The sequence below is a fragment of the Pseudoliparis swirei genome, chromosome 6 (assembly GCF_029220125.1).
Source record: "Pseudoliparis swirei isolate HS2019 ecotype Mariana Trench chromosome 6, NWPU_hadal_v1, whole genome shotgun sequence".
Classification (NCBI taxonomy): domain Eukaryota; kingdom Metazoa; phylum Chordata; class Actinopteri; order Perciformes; family Liparidae; genus Pseudoliparis; species Pseudoliparis swirei.
Window position 1 is genome coordinate 8,773,655 of NC_079393.1, and position 23,474 is coordinate 8,797,128.

The 23,474-nt window shown below is 42.5% G+C and overlaps 2 protein-coding genes across 4 annotated transcripts; one reads left to right on the plus strand and one right to left on the minus strand.

Annotated features, from left to right (window-relative positions):
* Positions 1-43: 43 nt before the first annotated feature.
* On the minus strand, positions 44-17,824 carry LOC130195040 (periphilin-1-like). Of its 3 annotated transcripts, none has more exons than XM_056416285.1 (10): positions 17,692-17,824; positions 16,127-16,185; positions 15,570-15,643; positions 14,835-15,056; positions 14,277-14,338; positions 11,777-11,833; positions 11,377-11,522; positions 7,995-8,131; positions 7,289-7,423; positions 44-809 (listed from the first exon to the last, which is right to left on the minus strand). In XM_056416285.1, coding segments are annotated over exons 2-10 (1,029 nt in total). In that variant the 5' UTR covers positions 16,128-16,185; positions 17,692-17,824; the 3' UTR covers positions 44-614. The 3 variants fall into 3 exon arrangements, with proteins under 3 accessions (XP_056272260.1, XP_056272261.1, XP_056272263.1); XM_056416286.1 differs by having other exon boundaries at positions 17,787-17,807; XM_056416288.1 differs by lacking the exon at positions 17,692-17,824 and adding an exon at positions 16,350-17,680.
* Positions 17,825-18,690: 866 nt separating this feature from the next.
* LOC130195326 (YY1-associated factor 2-like) lies at positions 18,691-22,153 on the plus strand. Its single transcript, XM_056416797.1, has 4 exons — positions 18,691-18,799; positions 19,161-19,286; positions 20,940-21,089; positions 21,211-22,153. Exons 1-4 carry the CDS (start codon positions 18,714-18,716, stop codon positions 21,449-21,451), a joined length of 603 nt encoding a protein of 200 aa, XP_056272772.1. The 5' UTR covers positions 18,691-18,713; the 3' UTR covers positions 21,452-22,153.
* Positions 22,154-23,474: the final 1,321 nt, after the last annotated feature.

The window sequence follows — 23,474 nt, forward strand, 5'->3', positions numbered from 1 at the left end:
CGTCTTTCCTGCACAGAAGTCCTTAACGGATGTAAGAAACAAGTTCAAGGCTTCAGCTTTTATTCTGAAAGGATGATATACAAGCTCTACATACAGTATAAAAAGTCAGCTTTTCTACATGAAATAGCTCTGCGCTAAAAAGAAAAACACATCGAGTTGGACCCTTCAACACTGGGATGAGAGTACTTACAGTAAGTAATGTACAAGAAATACAGTTACTGGCAGCACAATACACTTCATATCACTAAAGACTTGATTGGAGGAAGGTTGTGACCATTTCATAAAATGTATATCCATTTAAAATGTCATCTGTAATCGACTTTTTTTCCACGGAGTGGCTCATGATAAAAATGCAGCGGAATCTTAAAACATTTGAATTGTTCGGTTTCCCAGAAACTGTATCTTGGGCGTTTCACCCCACAATAAGCTTTGTTTTAAAAAGGTATAATACGATATATGCATTTAGTTTGATAGACTCTTAAAATGTATGTTTAAGTGGAAAAAATTCCACTGCCAGATTTTCTTTCTTTTCTTAATAATACATATAAAAACAGATATCTATATATAATAATATCAATATTAAAACAGAGTTTCAGTGTTTGGTGACTCGTGGCTCACGCCGAGGCGTCCGGCTGCTTTATGACTTCGTCCAGCTCCTTCACAAAGTGCCTCAGGGCGTCCAGGCAGCGCTCGTTGAGCTCCAACAGGTTCTCGTCCAGCGGCCCCTGCAGCAGGTTATCCAAACTGGGCTCCTTGGCCACCAACATCTTCACCACTGTGCGGAACGTCTCGCAGTCCTTCCTGTAGAGCTGCACATGCAGACAAAATGGGGTCAATGTCCATCGAGATCAACACTTAAGTATAAAGCATAGAAACCGGAAGTCCAACATTTTTAGCACGACTGTTTCAGATTGCTTTGTTCTTGAGGCACTCCAAAATGTCATTTTGACAATATCAATTCAATGGTTAGTCATATGTGTAACGACTGTCTGATCTCAGCGGATGAGATCATAATGAGAAATATCATCGACCGACCCGGGAGTGATCCAAAGTCAAGTCAAAGTCATCTGTATTGTCGCCTCTTCCATTCGCGCACACATACAGAAGATCTCAAAGTATGTTTCTTTGTTTTTTCTCCTTGTTTTCATCTTATGTTAAAAAAAAAAAAAATATCATCCTTGTGTGGTGATTTCTACAAGGTTATACATTTGTATATTTTCTTTTGTAAAATAATATTTTCAGCATAACAAACTGTAAATTCTATTTCACTACAAATATTCTGTAAAACAACATTTGTTCATAAACAATAAATCTTTTTTAAAAAATTAAAAAAAAGTATGTTTCTCTCTTGTCCAACATAAAGTGTATTGGAGTAATAATAATAATAATAATAATAATAATAAAGTGCATCCAGTGTTTTGAACATCTCTGCTGTGGTAACCTTTGACATTTACACTTGAACAAAGACTGAGCCTTCAAGTTAACTCCACATCCAGAAGTCTGGCCTCCTTCAATCCCTCTGGCCGAACACACACCTCACATGACTGAATGTGTGGGTATTTTATGCACATGGATGTATCTGCAAACGGAATGAACACAACGAAAGAGCATTTTATTTAAACGAGCGCCTCTTTGAATACAACGGGCCGGCTCAGCGCATCACGGTGACCCCAACGAACCCGGCTCCGGTGAATTGGTGGGTGTGTCGATGTGTGCATGCGAGCCCATTCAAGTGCACGTCCGCCAGTAACAAAGGGGACGCGAGGTGTCGGGGTCGGTTGCCGGCGCTGGAGCATTCTTTCACACCGCAGTGGAACAAGCCCTCACATCCCTCTCCGATTTTACTGCCGACCCGAAAGCGGCAGTTAAGTCCTTTATTTGAGTCCCAGGTGCAGGCTCACAACATCTTTATCACCTGGGGGAGAAAACGGCTGAATAAATGTGGGGCCCTGCACTGCAGCCTACCCCTAGAGGTCCTGGGCTCCGCCAGCCTGTCAAGGAGGATTCTGGGACATTGGGGTCCTCCGGGATTACGTTAACGCAGCCGAGATCAGCTTAGTTGGGAGGGGCGGGGTTAAAGGGTTCGGGGCGGGGCCGTCCGACTCCTCATCTCAGAGGAGCCTACAGACCTCTGTCTTTGGACGGTCCTCCATTCGTATGATTTTTTTTTGTGTCAATGCCTGTCAATATGTACACGTTATGTATGTACCTATGGAAATAAATTACTTACTTACTCCCCCCTCAAATTAGAGTCACCGAGGCAGACAGAAGGCTTCTCTGTGGCTTACAGACAACCCCTCTCTTGGCCACTACCAATAAGATATTAAATCAAATTACTTTCGTCTCTCTAGAATATATATAACGCAATATGAGTTGTTAGAATCAGCTGAAGTTAATCACTTGATCAGAGATATCGAAGTGAGACCGTCGTGATCTAAACAGCTGCAGCATCTGAAGAGGCGTTGTCCATCCGTGTCATGTTCAGCGCATACATAACTAGAACGGGCACTCTGTAGAGCGCATACCTTCGCATATCACAAGATTGGGCAATTATGAACATGTTGGCATTAGTTGCATGCCAATTGGATAAAAAATGACCGTGCTATGGTAAAAAGAAGATTTTGACCTTTTCATGACCTTGACCTTTGACCCGATTGATCCCAAAATCTAATCAAATGGTCCCCGGATAATAACCAAACATCCCACCAAATTTCATGCGATTCAAGAAGATTTTGACCTTTCCATGACCTTGACCTTTGACCCGATCGATCCCAAAATCTAATCAAATGGTCCCCGGATAATAACCAATCATCCCACCAAATTCCATGCGATTCGGTTTAATACTTTTTGAGTTAGGCGAATAACACGCATACAAATAAATACGCGGCGATCAAAACATAACTTTCCGCATTTTCAATGCGAAGGTAATTACCCTTTTAGGAATGTGCTGTGCGGGTCTCAGTTGGAGAACGACAATCAGCTGCCAGTATCTCATCAAACTTTAATTGTCTGTTAAATGCAACAAAACACACCAACACAAAAAAAAAGCATCAGCTTTGTTAACTTTGAAAAGAAAAATGCTCCCTGTCAACGTCAATCAGAGTCCTGTCGGGAGCAGAATGTGAGGTTAACCCGGTACGCGGCTTTATTCCAGGATTCTGTCAGTTATGGGGAAATATAAAACCACAGTTGCTGCGACTCTGCCTAGATACACATTACATAGTATGTATCCAGGCGAGCTCACGATCGTGTATCCGTCCGTTTGTACGCCGATCACAAGAGCTTTTGTATCGCCATTATTTCACATGACTGTGGTGATAATTCCATGAAGGTTTCGACCAAAGAAAGGTGCAATATCTGACATATGGCCGCCGACCCTGAGGGAAAGAAAGAAAGAAAATCCGATGTCGGGCTGTGTGTACGCGACGTAAAGGAGCCGCAATTCCGTATCAAGATGATCTTTTCCATCGAATCTCCCGAGGGAGCTCGGCTGGGTGGTGCTTTAAACACACCGAAAAGATCAAAGGAACCAACAAAATAATACGACATTCAGCTCGGAACAATAAGGATGGAAACAATGTGCCGCCTGAGAACCACTCGATGCGTTTCCGTGCTGAAAGAGGCTTTTCAGCGCACCTGTTGTGCTTCAGACGCGCACCAAAAGGAGGCTGAATAAGGTCACAAGAAATGATAACGTTACACACACACACACACACAAAGAAGGACCTCCATTGTCTGCTCTTCGCTGCTCATTACAATGATGTCGAATGCCTCCAGCGTCGACATCACTTCAGTCCTCCTTTCGTGGCTTTTGTGAAAACGTAATGTCTCTCTCGCTCTCCGGATAAATCCCCCGCTGAACTAGCTCCGGCATGTTCGGATAGTTGACGCTCTCCTATCTGTTCCTACGCGCATCCACAACCCGCATTCTGTGGTACAACACGTGACACCGGAAAACACGCGCTCTGCTCCTGTTACCGGGAAAAATGTAGCAAATACTTTTGGTAGGGTAAAAATATATATATACTGTATATATATATACTGTAAATATATATATATACATCTATATATACATCTATATATACTGTATATATATATACAGGACTGTCTCAGAAAATTAGAATATTGTGATGAAGTTCTTTATTTTCTGTAATGCAATTAAAAAAACAAAAATGTCATGCATTCTGGATTCATTACAAATCAACTGAAATATTGCAAGCCTTTTATTCTGATTTATTGCTGATTATGGCTTACAGCTTAAGAAAACTCAAATATCCTATCTCTAAATATTAGAATATCATGAAAAAGTATACTAGTAGGGTATTAAACAAATCACTTGAATTGTCTAATTAACTCAACACCTGCAAGGGTTTCCTGAGCCTTGACAAACACTCAGCTGTTATAAATCTTTTTTTACTTGGTCTGAGGAAATATTAAAATTTTATGAGATAGGATTTTAGAGTTTTCTTAAGCTGTAAGCCATAATCAGCAATATTAAAAGAATAAAAGGCTTGCAATATTTCAGTTGATTTGTAATGAATCCAGAATGCATGACATTTTTGTTTTTTTAATTGCATTACAGAAAATAAAGAACTTTATCACAATATTCTAATTTTCTGAGACAGTCCTGTATATACATCTATATATACTGTAAATATATATATATCTATATATATATTATAGCTAGGAGTAACATAACAATACAGGTCATTATCACTGCATCACAACACGCATGGTAAACACACAGGGGGAAGGGCAGGGGGGGGGGGGGGGGGGGGGGGCGGCAAGTCGAGTAAACTCCCGACAGAAATACCCCAGACTGTGGGAGAGGTTTTGGACTCACGCTGACCGTTTAATGTCTGCAGATCAGGTCAAGCGAATTGGCGGCCCCACATAATGATAGACCTCAGCCCCGACCGCGAGGACGAGAGAGAGAGACTCACGACACGTGTGGCCGGCTGAGCTCCGGGTCAGAGTCATTCAACAACACGGGGGTGCACCAGTCCCTTCGCGGGCTACTTTGTACATTTCGTATGATCTTAATTTAACACGCCACGGGTGGATTATCAAGTGGGAATTATCTAGCAGAGGCAAAGAGGGGTTCCAGGTGTGACGAGAAAAGGTTGCAGGGAGGTTCTGACTCAATCTAAATCCAACCCCCCACTCCACCCTTCCAGTCGGGGAGTCACGAGCTGATCTTTAAGCTTGATACTAAGGGGCCACACAGGATGGACTGGAGCCCCAAGAGAAACAGCAACACTAGGGGCCCAAAGTGGGCTTCTCCCCACATCGGATGTTAGCGGAGGTCCAAATCGTGCACATGTTGACGGGAGGGTGCTGTGGTACCGGGCGGGGAATGAGAAGTCGAGATGGGGAGGGGGTTAGATTACACTCACGTGGACATTTAGTGAGGCGCTGTTCAAATGAGCTCTGATGCAGGCGGGGGTCCTGCATCAGAGGGGAAGTGGGGTAATGACTGGAGGGCTGGTACACATTAGGGGATATTAAGAGAGCCGTGCTAATCACTCGAGCTGCAAACCGGACCTCTCGATGGAGGGGCTAATGGTTGAAATGGATATGTTCCATTTGCGCTGATTGGGATGATGAATGGACTTCTCTGAAAATCACTCCCAGGAACTTAGCTCAGTATTGAGTGGATATTTTCTATGTTGTTTTTGTCATTATTATTTTTATTATTATTATTTTACAAGCTCAGATTGGTTCTGTGGTTAGAGCCAAGATTGCTAAATTGCCCCATTGGTTTGTTATCTGTTGCATCGCAGGGTTTACTAAACAACTGCATGCTGGTCATTCATTACACCTTTAAACCTGTTGAATCATCTTCTGACAAGCGCTGCCAGAAGTGGGGGGTGTTTTCTTTTTACTGAGTCAATGAATTTCTGGTTACTAATTTCATTTAGAACCCTGGAACACCCACTCAAAGTACGCGTTACATCAAGCTCGTAAAAAAACAACGAGTTATGCTGGTGTGACGAATCCATTTCCGAATAATCCGGCCCTGTGGGAGCAGACGAAGAGCCCAGTTAGGATGGAGTGGTTTAATTTGTTGTGTGTTGTTGTTTCACACAACATGCTGTGGATTGGAGCCACGTCTTTAAAACGAGGTGGTCTGAGATCCAGTCTCGGCCCAGTACCCGACCTGCCCAGTCCGGACCAGTGGCTAACTCCACCTGGGGCAGATGTTACAGTGAAGACACGGTCGAGGGTTCTGCCTCTCACCACGTCTGTCGGAGCAGTTGGAAACGGCAGGGCGAGCTCGTGTGTGTGTGTGTGTGTGTGCTAATGCCAAGCGACGCACACCACACTGTGTGGGTGGGCCACCTGCATCCTGCAGGGCAATTCCTGCCCTGCTTTAACGGGAACAGATAAGTGGTACTGTAGTGCGGCGCGATGAAGGGTAGAGAAAAGAGTGCAACTCCAAATAGCAGGCCATAATAGGCATCGCAACCTGAGGTGCTCGGGACCGTTTGGCTCTTATCCTCCTGCAACAAAACAAAACAAAAAAGCTTTCGCAATTGTGTTAAATATTACGCGGAGCAAGCCAAGGCACATTTCTACACCTTTTACATCCACCCCTTGACTCCCAGCCAAGTCGTAGAAAAAAAAAAACCCAGAGTGAAATTGTTGTCTGGATACGTGACGCACCGCCAGATCAGGGCGAAGCCCACATGCAACATGTTAACGTCTGCCCACAGACGCATGTCGCCCGTGTTCCGTGGAACCGCTTGGACTCTGGCCTCGGTGTCTTGGTGCGCGATTCTTGCACCTTCCGCCAAAAAAGTCTCGTTTTTTTTGTGACTCATGAACATTCATTGGCAATAAACCTGTTTCTGATTCTGATTCTGATTCTGATTTCTGATTTCTGATATTAAGTGTGGTGAATAAGAGTCATGGGTCATCTTAGAATGAAAAGTGTGAACCAGGAAGAAAAAAAGAATTACAGAGGCCGATGAGGTGAGACAAGTCTGCAGGTTCTCCTCGCGGTTTCAAAAAATAAATAAATGACTTCCAGTCTGCTGAAATAAGAATAAAACTGATTTCTATGAAACTACAGCAACTGCACATGTTTGCCAGTAGAACCGAAATAAATAGTCTCGCCTCACTTTTTTGTTGTGATAGCTGGTGTTTGGTTAAGATGAAGCTTTTTCGAATAGGAATGGGGGAAAGGTTCAGATCTAACAAGGACAGCGGAGACGAGTTATACGACGGAGAGTTGAGAGAATTAACAGAAGTGAGGTTGTTTCATGTGAAAAAAAAGTCTCGCTACCGTCTCGATTTCCAGAGCCTTCGCCTTAATGGCCTCCGACCGGCGAGCCTTGAAGTCTTGCTCTGGTGTCAGCTTTGGCTCCATGCTGGCAGCCACCACCTCCTCCGTCTCCTCTGCAGATGCAGGAGTTTTTTCCTGGCGGGCCAAAGGTGAAGGGATAGAACGGAGGTCACGAGGTTTTAGAAGCTGGTTCTGATTTCAAAGTGTTTCAAATGGAGACAACTCGGCTCGGTCGTACGAGGGCTGAGGTCTTGTTTTGGTCCATGCCTCATGATGTCAACAGGAAACAGAGAAGAAGACGTGCCATGTACACAGTGCGTCTCTCTGTTTGAAGGATCCGTAGAGCCAGAGGTTAAAGGAAATGCCCGCCGACACAAATAGATCGGTCAGTTATACTTACAGTTAAAATAAACTCCTAAATGTCCACATATTTACGTTACTTTTGTCTTTACTATACCATACTGATGGTTTTGCCCATTTCTTGTCCCGTACATGTACTATACAGTTATATAGTGTCCTGTTAAATCTTAAAGTTACATTATCACAACAATACAGTTGATGAAGTCAAGGACAATGTTTAAAAACTCTTCCTTTTGATTAATTCAAAAGGCACACGAGGACCTGAAAGTGTGACGCTTATAGTAATACGATACACCTGTGGTGGTGGGACGACTTCACGTCTCATTTGTATTCTCATTTGACTCACTGCAGAATGTGGCTTGGTAGAGGCATCGCGGTTACAGTTGCCCTCGAACGCCGCTTTTGCCTTTGAGGACGCGGCGCTGTGAGGCGGCTGCTCCGCCGAGCCGCTGGGAGAGGGGCTCCGCGGCCCGCTGGGCTTATCTGTGGAGAGAGCGCCGTGAAAGAACAGCGAGTAAACAAGCAGGTAGAAAGAGGTTGATCTAAAGAATAGTGAGGGGCGAACACAGCACTCTGTTTTTAAACAAACCCGTGGGGGGGGCCTCCCGGGGGAGGGGGTCAGTGAGCTGGGACTCATGCCAAGTTAACTGCAGCATCCCCGGTTCAAATCTGGAAAGGGTCCGGGACCACACGTTCTAATAACTGGAAAATAGTATGTTTTTTAGAATACCCCGGGGAACAATTACTCTCTCCCGTGAGACATCAAACAATGACTCACTTGTCATTGTGAACAATTGTGGAGGCAAAGCAATATGAGGCAGCTGAACAGTATAAATCACTGTTTTTCCTTTCTCTTTTTTAATACTCCCTCGTTGGACCCTCCCACGCAAAAGTGGTTGAGGAGTTCAGCCGTGCCTAAATTGAAATATTGTCCTTTTGCTGGCTCCAATGTGTCTCGAAAAAGAACAAGTTATTTGTTTTGACGGAAGGAATCTCCCACTGTGATTAGAGCGAGCCACGGTATAATCTCCATCTTAATTTGCGTCCCTCGGCAAGACCATGGAGCGCTCATGTGGCGCTCTCTCTCTCTGGGACCCCACAAAGACTCCACAAAGACTCACAGAAAGCCGAGTTTGGACCATACAGACATAAAACTCTGTTACAGCTTGGCTATGCCTAAAAAAAACGAATTCATTCTATTATATAATCTAATGCTGCTGATGTCTAAAGGCTTGAGTGTTAATAGCGCTTCCAAATGGCCACGCTTGAAGGGGCTTAATGCAGTCAGTGTTCCAGTGTCCTCAAAGAGATCTCACCTCTGGACACCTGGCCACTTGCTATATGTGGCAGCTGTCCCCAATATGGCCTCGGCTGCTGGTGATTGGCAATCAGAAGCAGCCGAGGCCAGATTGGGGACAGCTGCCACACTATACAACACACGAGTGTTTCTCAGGTTGTCCGTTTTGGGAAAGGGGCTCATGAGTATCCACACCTCGCAGGCCCTCAGTGCGTTCCAGTAAACCGAACGAGGAACTTGGTTTCCATAATTGGGGTCGGGGATTAGAGGGAGTTGATCTTCTGGCTTTTTTTTCTTTCTGTTGCCATGTGTACGGGTAACGGCGTTTCTAATTGGCTTTTTAACAGTTATGCACGTGCATGACAAAAAGACCCCGGGGCAGGGAACGCGGTTAAGCGGTTAAGATGAGCGGGTAATGCTTGTGTTTAAAATAGCTCCATCTGAAGTCTGACTGAAACTAACATAGAGTCGGTTTCCACTGCTGAACAATGTTAAGATCAGGCACGTCTGTGCTGCGAGGGTTTATCCCCGCCTGGTCTGCAAAGAAAACAACAATTCACAAAATAAGAGCGGGGTAGTGCAGACAGCTGATTATTGATGTGCTGCACGTATACACGACAAGGCATGAACACTTAAGTGCTCGTAAAACACGCCGCCCGGGCCACGAGAGGAAAGGTGCAAGTCTTTATCTCGTTTGAAACGCTCTCGAGGAGACATTCCACACGGAAAGAGCCCGGTTTTGTAAACGGGAGTTTCGTCCGGGGCAAAGTGCCCCCGAAGGCCTTCGGCCGCTCCCCGACACATCACCAGAACCGCGGACCTGGCGGTGGGCCCACGTCCATCGCGTCCAGCTCCTGTGTGCAGGACGGAGCCGAAACCCTATTTGTGTGAACTTTGCAGAGCCGGCCTAATTAGTATCCCAGATGGGAGTCGAGTCGGGGGGTACAACTGTTTTCTCACAGTTTTATTGCATCTTCAAAGGGCGGTCGCGACGTGGAGCTAAGCCTTCACCACATTAATATGTTCATGCGTCTTGGAAATCAAAGCACTGGGCAGATTTCTGGCCACACGGCCTCGCCTCAGACTAATAATATTGCTCAAGCCAGATCACTTTACATTCGATTTTTTTCCTAATGCGAATCCACAAATGTCATTAGCTCAGCATTGGTAATTTAACTTCTAAACCCCGTAGGAGTCACAAAAGGAGGCGTGTTAAATGACAGAGCCAAAGTCATTTCGAAGGCCTTGTTAAGCCGGCGAATGAACTGAAGGAAAGGTCAAGTTCTGAATACAAAGTCAAAGCACCCCAATAAACCAAGGGTATCCTTTTTCCCAGCCTCTGAGAGTGTGTGTGTGTGTGTGCTGTTAGTGTAATTAACATCCCAACGTGTCCCAGCACACCCTGACCCTTCACATTACACACCACCTCTGAAAACAGATGCTTCACCTGGAATGGCTTTATACCTTTAGACATTCTAATTATACGGATGCCTTTTGTGAATCGGGGAAAGTAGCTCTTTTGTTGCAATTACAGCGGCTACAACAGCTGCGGGGAACCACCATTGTACGAGATGTGCGTGAATCCACGACTCTGTAGCGCTCCCATGCATATCTACGCTCCTTCGGGTTTTGCATAAAGTGGCCAATCGCAGAGCGGCGCTGTGGGCGTCACACGGTCAGTCGGGCAGCAGCTCAGATAGCGAGGGCCACTACTGCGCGTTCTTTGCAACACATTTAAAATAAAAAATAAGAGTGTACTCTCTGCGATTACATCACAAATCAGATCAGTAACTGACTGTGTATGAATTCTTTGTGCTGAAAGAGTTAATAGCATTTCCCTTCTCATGCATCCAAAGACGCACCTCATGGTTCCCTCTGTAGACCAGACGTGGCTTAATATCTTGTAAACGAGATTAGTAATAGTGTTTGATGACAATTCAAACCAGACTGCCTTTTATATTTTAGAGAGTATGATTTAAATTTCTTTCATATTTTTTCTTGTCATAATCTACCCAAGATCTTCCTCTTCGCAAGTGTTTTGCTACATATTTTTTTTTTTAAAGGTCAAATTCAAACATCAAAGTATGGTTTACATTTTGTACCACTGTGTCATTTGCAAGAGCCTTCATCATTTCAAGTGTCGATTGTGAAAGCAAATGATTGATGTTCATGAGTAGGTGTGCCTACATGAATGGCACAAATAGGCTGTGTGAGAGAGCTGGTCTAAACTCTACAAAACAAAGATACTTCCATAAAAAACGGTCAGCGACATATGCGATTAATGCAATATTACAACAACCCGTCCCGCTCGTCTGGTAGCACTTCCTCCTCTTCTTCCCCTCAGCTGATCCCAGAGCACGATTGTAACTTCTATCTTAAAATCGGTAAACTTGAGAGCCGTTGAATTAATCACAGAAGACATACAACTTACGCCTTTCCTGAGCCGGCTGGTAGGCGAAGCCTTTGTCCCTGTCAGGGGAGAAGCTCCGGTTGCTGGTGTTTGATCCAGAGCGGACAGGTGGAGGTGGATGGGCCTCCCTCCTTCCAGGAGAGCGCTCTCGTTTGTCGACCGTATTCCTGCAGCCATAAAAACATATACTTTATGCAGAGTGACGGTTTGTCGATTCATTTAATGATCCCTATTACAATATTCGGGCACACCGAGTTGGACATAGTTGGTGTGTTTGAATGTCAGTTCATGCAAAATGCTCTAACTGATGTCGTCAAGTTGATTGGAAGCCACTGAGCACCTGGTTTCAAGCTGTTTGGTAAACGTATTCTAGAAAACGTTATGGATGCGAGTGACTTCTGCCTTTCCGTCTGGCACTGACCTTCGAGGAGGTCCTGACGATCGGCCTCTTCTGCGGAAATAAGTATCACTTCTGCTCCTAAAAGAATCCGGAAAAAAAGAAAAGAATACAGGCTCAAAAAATTACAGCCAAATCTATGACTGGAAAGATTGCTTCTGTCCATCCTGGAGAGGGATCTAAGGTTTCTTCCCTTTTTTCCACAAGTGAAAAGTTTTTTTATATTTCTTGGGAGTTTTTCCTGATCCGATGTGAGGTCAAAGGTCAGGGATGTCGTATGTGTATAGACTGTAAGGCCCTCTGAGGGAAATTCATAATTTGTGATATTGGGCTATCTACAATAAACTGAATTAAATTGCTCTGCAGCCTTGTGACAGCTGTTTGGTAGAGAAGGGTCAAAGCAAAAATATGACAGATGAAAAGAGTTTGTTTTTGAACGCCTTCGGTTGGAAATGGAAACAGACTAATGAGAAGACAAAACCACAAACACTTAAATTCAGTCTCAGTGGGCCACTGCAATCTTCTCCTTTGGAACATGCCGTTGGCAGACAGTTGGACCAATTGTGGTCCTCTCTCACTATCTGTCTTCAGTCGTAGGCAGAGCCACGATTAAGCTTCAATATGAAACTGAAGTCTCAAAGCGCCGTCACCAAACTTGTTAACCAACCATGTCATGAAATGAAGCATCCACCAGACGAAGGCCTGGTGGGTCGAGCACAAACACTGAACCGTCGCTGTACTTGCTTTTCCTAATTGTCCGAGCCAAAGCTTGTGTCCTGACCGCAACCTTTCGGTCCAGAGGTAGACGTGACCCAACGGCACCTGGTTGTTGTGACCTTTGACTGAACTCTAATCACCTCTCAAACAAAGAGCAGGTCTAACAAGACCTCAAACTTTTACGACTCACCGGTCTGTTTGAAGCAGCCGAGGCTCGGCCTGCCATTTGGCCAACACTAAATTACCACAGAACCAACATCAAAAGAGAGCCGGAAAACGTTTTGTACTTTAAATTTGGGGGGAAAAAATCAAATTAAATATACTGTATGAAATATACTCTTGGTACACAGAGTCAATGCACTAAGTGCTGGAAACAAAGCATTAATTCAATGAGTCACGAAGCCTTAAAACAACTGTGGTTCCTAAGACACAAAATACATAGTAACAGATGATAGTTTATGCGTCTTTAATAATTCTGCAGAACTTTATTACGTTTATGCGCTGAGTGTCTTCATCCCACACAGTTCGAGCTTGATTTAGAGTTAGTGTTACACTTTTGCTTTAGTCAACGCATGTAGCCTCAGCAGCTACGCTCTTCCTCCCCCCGACTGACCACTGCTTTGGCTTACAGGGCCTGGACTGCCAGGGGATTCGGTCTTGTGCTATGGATTGAGATGGATTTACACTTGCCACCTTGTCAACATGGCCACTGGAGCACCTTGTGCAGGAAAGGATCCGACGGTCAGACTTCCTGCCTCGTCTATGAGACAGGATGCGGTAAATGGCAAGCAGCTGCCTCCCGACGCGAGAAGCTGGAGCCTAAACACTTGTTACACTGTTCGGATGGAAATGATGGAGCATTATTACAAGGACGGGTTGGGTTTTTAAATCTCTGTCCTAAAAGTAAAATATGTCCTAAATAGTGAGTTTCCTCCTGCGTACAGTGAAAAGGTTTTTGGTTGTTGTCGTCATTCCTTCTGTTCAGACTGACCATTATTATATCGGTTCCTAATGTGCTCCCAATGGACGCGACGGGAGTTCAAATCCACAGTCTGCTTTTGTGTGAAAAAATACATTCAACAGATAGATTTTAGGGTAATTTGGAACCTGAATTGACCCAATATGAACTCAACATCAGTGCACAATCAAAGGAAAGGACCAAAAGAGACACATGACATACTTTGCTCCTCATTTCTGACAAGTGTCTGGGTGTTTGACTGAGGAGGGAGGGGTCCAGCTGTTTTTCCTCTCAAGGTGGGGGGAGGGGTTGTTTGACTGAGTGAGTAGACACTAGTGCCCTTTGTCCCCCTCTCTAGCCTGGTATGACTCCTGGAAAAAGGGAGCTCGGGCCCGTAAACTGTTGGTATGTTGAAGTGGCCGGGACGAGGAGCGTGTCTGTTGATGTAGAAGTCGTCTGTTGATGCTGGACTTAGCGGCGCTGTGCGGGGTTAAGCTCTTCATCTTATCTCAAGAGCAGCCTGGTCACAGATAATTGAAATATGCTAATTATATTTCCCAAAGTTACTGTTTTTTGCCATGGCATTGAGCAAGGCAACAATGACTAATGACAACATGTAACAATAAATGTACAAGTGATTTTACACACATGAGTTTGATGAACCCTCTATGATATGCACATGCAATGAAAGTCCCACACAGTGATGGTCATCAAATACCAATAAAGCCAACAACACGTTTAAAAAGACTGAACTCTGCCTCCACCTTGTGGGCGGTTGGATGCATAACACAAACGTTTCAGTTCACAACAAAGTACATTTCAATTCATAGAGAAATGTATATGAATTACCTTGGGCATAACTGATGCCTCAGGTCATCTCTGCCATAAGACTGTTGAGGGTGTGGACTCTCCTGAAAACAAAATCACAATTACAACACCCTTGAAGGTTCCCCGTGGAACGCAGAACACATCCCTGAGTGGTTTCAGTCTATTCTGCTGGTCGACAAGCGGCGGTAGTGCAAAGAAAGAAAGAAAATACAATGAAGAACTTGTTTGCTTGTAAATATAGAGATAAACAATGGGATAAATATTTTTTTTAATCAGTTTGGAAATGTTTTGCGACAAGTGAAATACAATCGACACATCATGACGTGGTTGGGAACAAGAAAAAGGCCGACATAAACCCGATTCAATTAAAGCAATTCACCTTTTAGTTTCTAACTTTCTGACATACTTAAGTTGGAGTCAGATACATTGGTATGGAATGTATTCATGTTTCTATTAAATCAGCACACAAAAAAGAGCTCTTTAACAACATTCTGCTCTGGCTATAGTTACACTTGTTTCCAAACCTGTAACATAAGACAGATGTTAGTATATAAAATATGCATGCCAAGCTTTTCTTACCTTTTGTGAAACATTTCTACGAAAATTGACAAACGAGTTGTCATCAGCGTAGCGTCGGTCGTTGGGTGGGTAACTGTTTTCTCCATGAAAGTCTCTTGCATCCTGGTAATTTCGAGGACCCCCATACAACTGGTCATCATTACAACCTCTGTCATATTCCATATGTGGTCGAGGTATAGGGCTCCTCTTTTCAACAATATTGACCACCCGATGGACTGTCACCTGAAAAGACACAATATTTCGTCATTTAACAGATAAAAATACAGCCTCTCCTCCTCTTGAAACAAGAGTTAATTTGTAGGCAGAATGTTCAGAATTACCTCCATCTTAAACAATAAAGCCACATATTCTTATGGTATAAATTAACATTGAATTAAATGAAGGTGTGACAAGTAATTCCTAATTTCCTTGATGACATCAAGGAAATTAGGAATGCTTAATCATAATAAAGATGGGCTGAGTGAATACCTTGGTGGTGCACTCATTTAGACAAAGATAACAGCGTACACAGCATTATGATACACACGCATCTTTTTTTTTAATGCAATGTTGATATCCCAGTAAAGAATAACTACAAAAGATTTGAAAAGGAGGAAATTAATTCTCAAAACTACCACAAATACCCACCATGGTAAAAAAAAAGCTAATCACAAGAATGCATCAGGATATAAAGACTGTTAACCCAGCAGTTTTCCACAGTTATTATCTAACTAATATATTTTGACTTTTCCATACCTCTCTTGAATCCATTGCTGAGAAGTGGTCTTCGTAGGCTTCTCTAATTATGTTTTGACCACGGTGATATGCCACTATAAAGAAAAGAAGAAGTGTGTTGTCAGGGTGTCTACAGGAATAAACAAGTGAAATTTAAGACTTTTTAAGACCACGTTTAAATAAAATGTAAGACCTAACTTGTGATGGAAATACAAATCAAAAGTGGAAATATACAAACTTGTGTATTGGTCAGACCATGTGTTCAAAGTACAGCTATGAAGTAACTTTTACGAATTATTTTTTGAACAAATGTGTGGTGAAAAAAAGGCATGCTGGAACACAATCATGTAAAAATAGTTATTCAAATGCGCATTCAAGACTTTTAAGCTGATAATGAATTAACATTGTCCTCTTGAGACATTGGGAAATGTGCCCTGGGAAACTACAATGTTGTGTCGACTCGGAGTGATGTGCGGTCAAAATGTCAGCGTGCTGAAATGAAAGTGAAAGAAGTCTGTGTGAACGACTACTAATAGTAGCTTATCAAAACATGTAATACAACTTTTGTTTTCACTTACTGTCGAAGAAATGTTCCTCGTCCGGTTTGTGCAATATGTTTCAATTAAAACTGATCAACCTAGAACAAGGAAAAAAGGGACATCCTTCTTTATTATGCTCAGTATAAACTATGGTTGACTCCACAATTAGAGCGTTATAACTAGGGTTGGGTACCGGAAACCGGTGCCAATATGGTACCGGTTCCAATTCAACCGGTATTACCCGGACCGAAACGCAACGCACATTTCGGTGCTTCTTTCCGGTGCCTGAGCCGATTGAAATTGAAAAAAACTATTGTTGTGAACTTCTCTGGTGACTCCGCCCTGTCAGCAGGTTACGAGCCTCTCATATTTCACTTTGACAGCGGAGGCTGCGCCGTGTGTGACTGCGTGAACCCGTGTCGAGCACACCAGCGTCAGGCTGGGCGCGATGGGGAGACCGTCACCGGTCCCCCTGAACACGGGGAGACCGATGATGACGAGCAGCCGTGACTCAGATTAGTACCGTATCGTTGATTGCAAGTCTTGCATTCATAAAAGTAGACCAAGAAATAATAAATTAGCCATTATAACCATGTTTAAGCTAGCTCGTAGCTAGCGCGAGCTACGAGCGTGACAGTCTGCTAGCAGATGTGTTGATGTACAGCGGTCCCGGCTGTATACCCGGTGTTACCGGGAATATAATGACGGAGGAATAAAGACCGTGGGGCGTCACTTTGTTTCAGTGGAACTCGCTGTCAGAAGCAAAACTTTATTTGTCACGTGTCATCTTCAGTCCCTCTGATTGGTTGTTCTCTTTTCCCATCAACACAGTGACAGGATTAACCCTATAAGGGCTGCACATGACAATACATATCACATCATATAATGGAGAACATGTATTGTGTATGTTAACAGATATCCGTTGTTTGTCAGTGCTCCATGATAACGGCTTCCACAGGGAATATGGCCGAAGAGGTTTTTAATGTCCTCATTGTAAGTTTAAAAAAAGAAGTATCGGTTCAGGCACCGGTATCGTTTTAAATGTACCGGTTTAGCACCGGTATCGGAAAAAACCCAAACGATACCCATCCCTAGTTATAACACACAAACAAATATTCTGACCTCAGTTCAACACCATCCCCACCCATAAGTGTGTCATTACCTATTGTTCTTTTAAACATGCCAAGGCAACGGACATGTGTATTTAAGCCCACATATCTTAACATATGTGATTGATTAAAAATTGTATTGTTTATATACACTTAACCAATAGGTGCCCTACCATCCACACACCGTTGCACACAACAGTCGGCTCTCTGTTTATAAACGGTGGCTTCTGCCAGGACCACTGCTCACTCCACTTCTGCTTTTTGTGTATCACTAAATAACGTCATGTCCAAATGCATCCAAGTATCCAAAGACTGGTGGGAAATGTAAACAGTCCGTATGAATGAGCGCAACGAGACCCCCACGTGGTCGAGCCACTGTTAACACATGGCAAAGCTGTTTTACCTGGATGAGAAATCCCCAAACTATCACTGCTGTTAGCTAAACTAGCTTATTAGCACCACAGAGCAAGAAGAAGTCCTGAGAAACTCACTCACCGAATGATGATTTCAATAGTCTTCGTCACAAAGAGCGTTTCACATATTTCTCGTACCGCTACATGAGACATATACTCACTTGTATCTTCGATTACCTGTTAAAAAGAGAACCCAAAACACTCCTAGCTGCAGTACCAACCCATTACTACCAGTATGCACCATCTTCCTGTCGACTCTTCTTCGCGGATCATCATACTTCCGGAAAACAATGCGCGGTCGCCCCCTGGAGGCGAAGGTTGGGAATGTCCAAACGTTCTTATGTCGTCCAGTCGTGGAATATCTTTTACTTTAGTAAAAGTAGCAATGCCGTAAAAGTACTGATAAGACTTATTAGTTTGTATATGCTCTTTATGCATTCGACAGCATCACGACCCTTTGCAGTGTTGTATTTTAGGGCAGCATTTCAATATAGTTACTTGTCAACGCGGAACTAATTATAACCAATGCGTAGACACTGTTGTGAAATGTAATCAATCAATATGCATTATATATCTTTTTTAAATCATCATAGGTTGTGTATAATATCAATTTGAAATGTATTTATTTGACAGCCACAGCAAGTTTACTGTAATAATAAATAAATTTAGTAGAATCAAAAGTACAAAATGTTGCCCGATCAAATATCGAGGAGCAATAGGGGAAGGTAACTATATACCTATGCCATTTATTCAATGAATATTCTTGATTTAATTATCTGTTAAAACATCTACATTATGTCATAGCGGGAGATTATTTGTGTATTAATACCCTTCATTGTTTCACTCTAAATTGATATAATGTGAATTGCATTTCAGATTTATAAACAGCTAAGTACATTGTACACCCCAATTCCCCAGTGTCGGCTGTTTATGAGCGTGCGCCTTCCTCTTCTGATGTACACAATGTACAAAGCGACTTTCATCAACGTTGTGTCCATTTATCGCTGCTTCTGTCTGTAGTGATTACATTAAAGGTGATTGGGTGAACCCGTGTCACGTGACCGTCCTCGACAGGAGTTTCCAAGATAGCTGAGAAGCAGCTAAATGCGTTTTTTCACCTGTAACATCGATCATTTTAACTCCACTGAGTCGAAGTTTCGTAAAATGGGCGACAAGAAGAGCCCTACAAGGTGAAACTGTCGCTAGTAGCTTTGAATTGAGACTTTATCGGGCCGTTTGAGAGCAGAAGGCTCGGTCAATGGATGGAGCTTTTTTTTCTCTTTTTTCTTCTTCTTCTTCTCTTTTTTTTTTTTTTTTTTTAACACTGAAGTGTTCATGGCGGCTGGCTGATGGTTTAATAAGGGGCAACTGCCTGTTTGAACTAAAATCTCCCATTTTCCTTCAATCACTGACTTCTGAGCAGATAAGAACTTGAGAGTCGAGTCTTTCCTGTTCCGGTAGTCGTTACCGAGCAGGGGGTTCTTTGAAAAGCATTGCGCTCATTGCAAATATGGCGTTATCACAGTGTTTTTGTTTTGTTTTTGTCTGAAGGCCAAAGCGGCAATCGAAGCCCTCCGCCGACGATGGGTACTGGGACTGTAGCATCTGCACGTTCAGGAACACCGCTGAGGCGTTCAAGTGCATGATGTGTGATGTCAGGAAGGGTACGTCAACTCGGTAAGAATCACGGGAGCCGTGCATTTGTTTTAATCATCGAAGCACCGCAGAACTACTTTCATTGAAAGGGTCGAACAAGAAGTGGATTCGGTCGCAGCTTTATTACGTAGCGTTCCAACTATCCGTCACAACGGCACAGCAATGAATCGTATCTTCATGAAGGGATTAATGTCCATTTTTGTTTGTTGGAGAGATCTGTGTAGTGTCGGTCAGGGCCATAATCTACAGTACCACTGAGCTCATGTCCTGAGTGTTTCTGGGAATTTAGCGAATTTCATAACCTTTTTATGGGAAACAAAACATTAAATGAAAATATTTTTAATAAAACGTAATGTGTGTGTTGGGAGGGTTATGGCAGAAGTTATGAGAACATTTCGAAAGGCAGGGTTTACTCCAGGGCTGTTGTATTATTAGACTACAGTATTGTGTGTTTGAGTACTTGACACAAAGATGTATGTACATATTTGCTAGATGGGGAGAATTCATAGATTACATCATATAGGCGGGTATCATAATACATATTTTCTGTATGACTATGTCACAATATACCTCTATTTATTAATATCTGGGCAGTGTGAAATGCACAGTTGGGTTATCACAAAATATATTTTACAGTCCCCGATCCCTTTTGTGTTTTCTATGTATCACACAGTCTGCCATTATTGATTTGGCATAAAAATAGAGAGCCCCTATGGGGGTAAATTCATCTCTATCCCCCCAAAAAAAGAGTCATTCCGGACCCTTTCACCAAAGCTCTTAAAACAAAAGGAGAGAGTAAACTGAAAAAGTGAGGACATTTGTAAAGTTTAAATGATGAAAATAGTAGAATAAAGAGAGAAATTGAGTGCTGCAGGTTTAACATGTTTGTAGATCAACCATATAAGTTAGCATTGCACTGGTTCCCCCAACAAAAAAGGAAATGCTATTATTCCATTGGATTTATTATTATTGCAGAATAAAAGTTCAGTGGCAAACAAGTTTATAATACTACTGATTTAAAAATAAAATATGAGTTTAAAGTTATTGTTATGCTTTAAATGAGCTACACTACAGTCTCATGAGCACGAGTATACACAACAAGGGACTTCTCGACAACCCTTATTTCAGTTATCTACCAAAAAACCATTACATTTTTTTCTTCTTCTAGGGATCCAGGAGTTCAAAAATGCTGACTCATAACGGGGTCTTATCACTCAGTCCTGCAGCACTCTGCAGAAACTGCTGCGTGATGTCATTTGTGGGGCTTCCCATAAAAGATTATAACAATCGTGTTTCACCAGCGTACACTTTTGTAGCGCGACCATACCGATGAATACAATTTTTCCTGGACTAACATGCAATGCAATAAAACAACCAAAAAAAGGCGCTGTTGATTGAAGTGATCTTGCTCGTGACAATTTCTGAAGCCAATCAAATTGTTAGGAAACATTTTCAAAGCTTTCTTAAAACACTAGTCGGGTGGCCATTGAGACAGATTTAATCACGAATCACTTCTGCTGTCCAAAGAAGTGTTCCTTTGAGTACTTTCAGTGTTCCTCCAGGTCAAATTGAACAGTTGCACAGGGCAGCTGTGCAAACCACATGCTCACCCTTCTCAAATGTTCCGTGATATGAAACCAACTATGCGGTCAATGACTGTTTGTCTCTTTTCAGAAAACCACGGCCTGTTTCTCAGCTGGTTGCACAGCAAGTGAATCAGCAGTTTGTACCCCCCATGCTCCCCAAAAAGGAGAAGGAAAAATCTGAGAAAGACAAGAGTGACAAAGAGCCAACACATAAAAAGAAAAGCCATAAAAAGATGAGGTAATTGATGCATGTTTTCAAAATAAAAAAATAGCGGAATCGCTCATCATATTCAGCAGATATCCATATCAAGCAGATTTCATATCTATTTGTTTTCCGTTTGTTTGTCCCCCCCCCCCAGGCCCCGGTTAAAAAACATAGACCGGAGCAGCGCCCAGCATCTAGAGGTCACCGTTGGAGACTTGACAGTAATAATCACAGACTTTAAGGAGAAATCCAAACCCACGTCCACTTCGACAAGCGCCGCCTCAGCAGACCAACACAGTCAAAGTGGCTCGAGCACTGATAACACTGAACGAGGGGTCTCCAGATGCTCTTCGCCCCACAGGGAAGGCTCACCGGTGAACGGAGAGACTCACTAACGCGTTCTCCTGCACTCTCGACAGCCTCAACGAGCGATCTTAAACTTCAACATGCATTACTAACACTATAAGTTCCATTGTGATAGCGTTTGCCTTTTTTTGGGGCTGTATTCTTCACTGCCTTTCCGTGCTGATAAAGAATTCGGGAGTCGGGACGTACGCTGTACGCTCGACTCGAAAGAACTGCTGCCACAAAGATCTGTCGCGATGGACTGAAAAAAGGGAACGGCAGCATTTCAAATCCTGGATTTCTTTCCACGTGTTGTGATTGCTCAAGTTGTAACACGTCCGTGTTACGTCAGCGTCGCACTGGGTTACTCGTTGCTGCGCACAATACTTGGCGGGGCGCATTGAGAAAGAAAATGATAGTCATCTTAGAACTGTAGTTTATTCTTGAATTTTGTTATCGTTATTTGCACTTAATGGCATTCTATGTTCATGATTAAAAAGAAAACGTGTGCATTATTTTCACTTTTCCCATTATCAGTAAATCATAACACTGGTTACTGACTTTATTCAGCTCTCATGTTATGCCATTGGATGCAATCTTTTTCCTTGTTTTTCTGTCCTGTAACATTTGAGTAAAAATATTGAATAATTATTCCAAGTATGCTTCTCATTCACTTGGTAGAGTTAAGCATGGTTTAATCTCTAGAATGGTTTATATTGTAAAATAATGTTAAATAAAACAAGTTGTAGATACTTGGGTATATTTTTTATTATAAACAGGTTTTTATATTATAAGGCAGATTTCTAAAAAGTGGCTTTACTGGAACATACCTTTTGCTTCAGCAACCCCATTCATCGGATTATATTGTTTTATGTGTTTACCTTTTTTCCCATTATGACTGATCATTTCAGGTAAAGCAATGAGTTGCATACACTTCAACAAACTCCATGTGGGCTTTTGATGATTGCTTTACCCTGCACCATGTTCCTTACCCTTGCTGTAGTTGTATTAATAAATAAAAAAACCTTAGAAGCAATGATGGAGAGTAACACAGTGAAACCTTTATGCACTTTAGTATTCACACCTTCTAGATACTTCTATCACACAGCGTTTCAGAAAGAATTATTCTACATTAAGTAATAATATGTAATCACGAATGAATTGCTACAACATTAAACTGCTGTTTACACAACAGTAATTACACTCGAGCGTTACTTAACCTTCCTCTTGTGTTAGGGTCGGCACCGACCCGTTTTAGATTTTAAATGTATAAAAGAACCACATACATTTGTTTATTTTCATCAAGGCTTTTTGACTTTGTCAGGAACCTCTATTTCAACAAAATAAAAATAAAACATTTTGTTTCACTAAATTATAAAATGCTCTAGTTGAAATTATGACCTTTGTGTTGTTAGGGTCGGTTTCGACCCGGTTATAAAAATAAGATTATAAAGCAATAATTAGAGCCAAAACTGAAATCATAAGTGCACTGTCAGCCAACACAGTGACAGCCAGCTCCTCTCCCAATCATGTGAGCTTTAGGGGATTCTCATTTTGCATTGTTATCTACAGAATCTACAGATTTACACAGGCAAAGCTGTGAGTGGCATCCCTGAGAAAAAGGAATACATGTGGTCCTCGATATGACTACTGGACTGCAGGATCACAATATCACTTGTGACAATTTCTTTACCAGCTATGACTCAGGCCACCTGATTCTAAAAGAAAGAGGTGTGAGGTCTGCCCAAGCAGTAAGGATAGAAAGACACACGTATTGTGCTTCAACTGCAAGAAATATCTCTGCAAAGAACACACTAAAAGTGTCACTTTTTGCCACACATGCATCTAAACACACACATGCAAGTTCTTGCACACAGAGACTTTTACTCTGATTTTGTTTTTTATTAGTTTTGAAACTAGTAATTGATTTCTATTGGTTTGATTTGCTTGATTGGTTGTTTGTTTGACCTGGCAAATCTATATTTTGTGTTATGACTTCTTCTGCTTTTTATTTTGTGTTTGTATTGAAGTTCTATTGCTGAAAAAAATACTTTTTAGCCTTTTTCTTGAAGT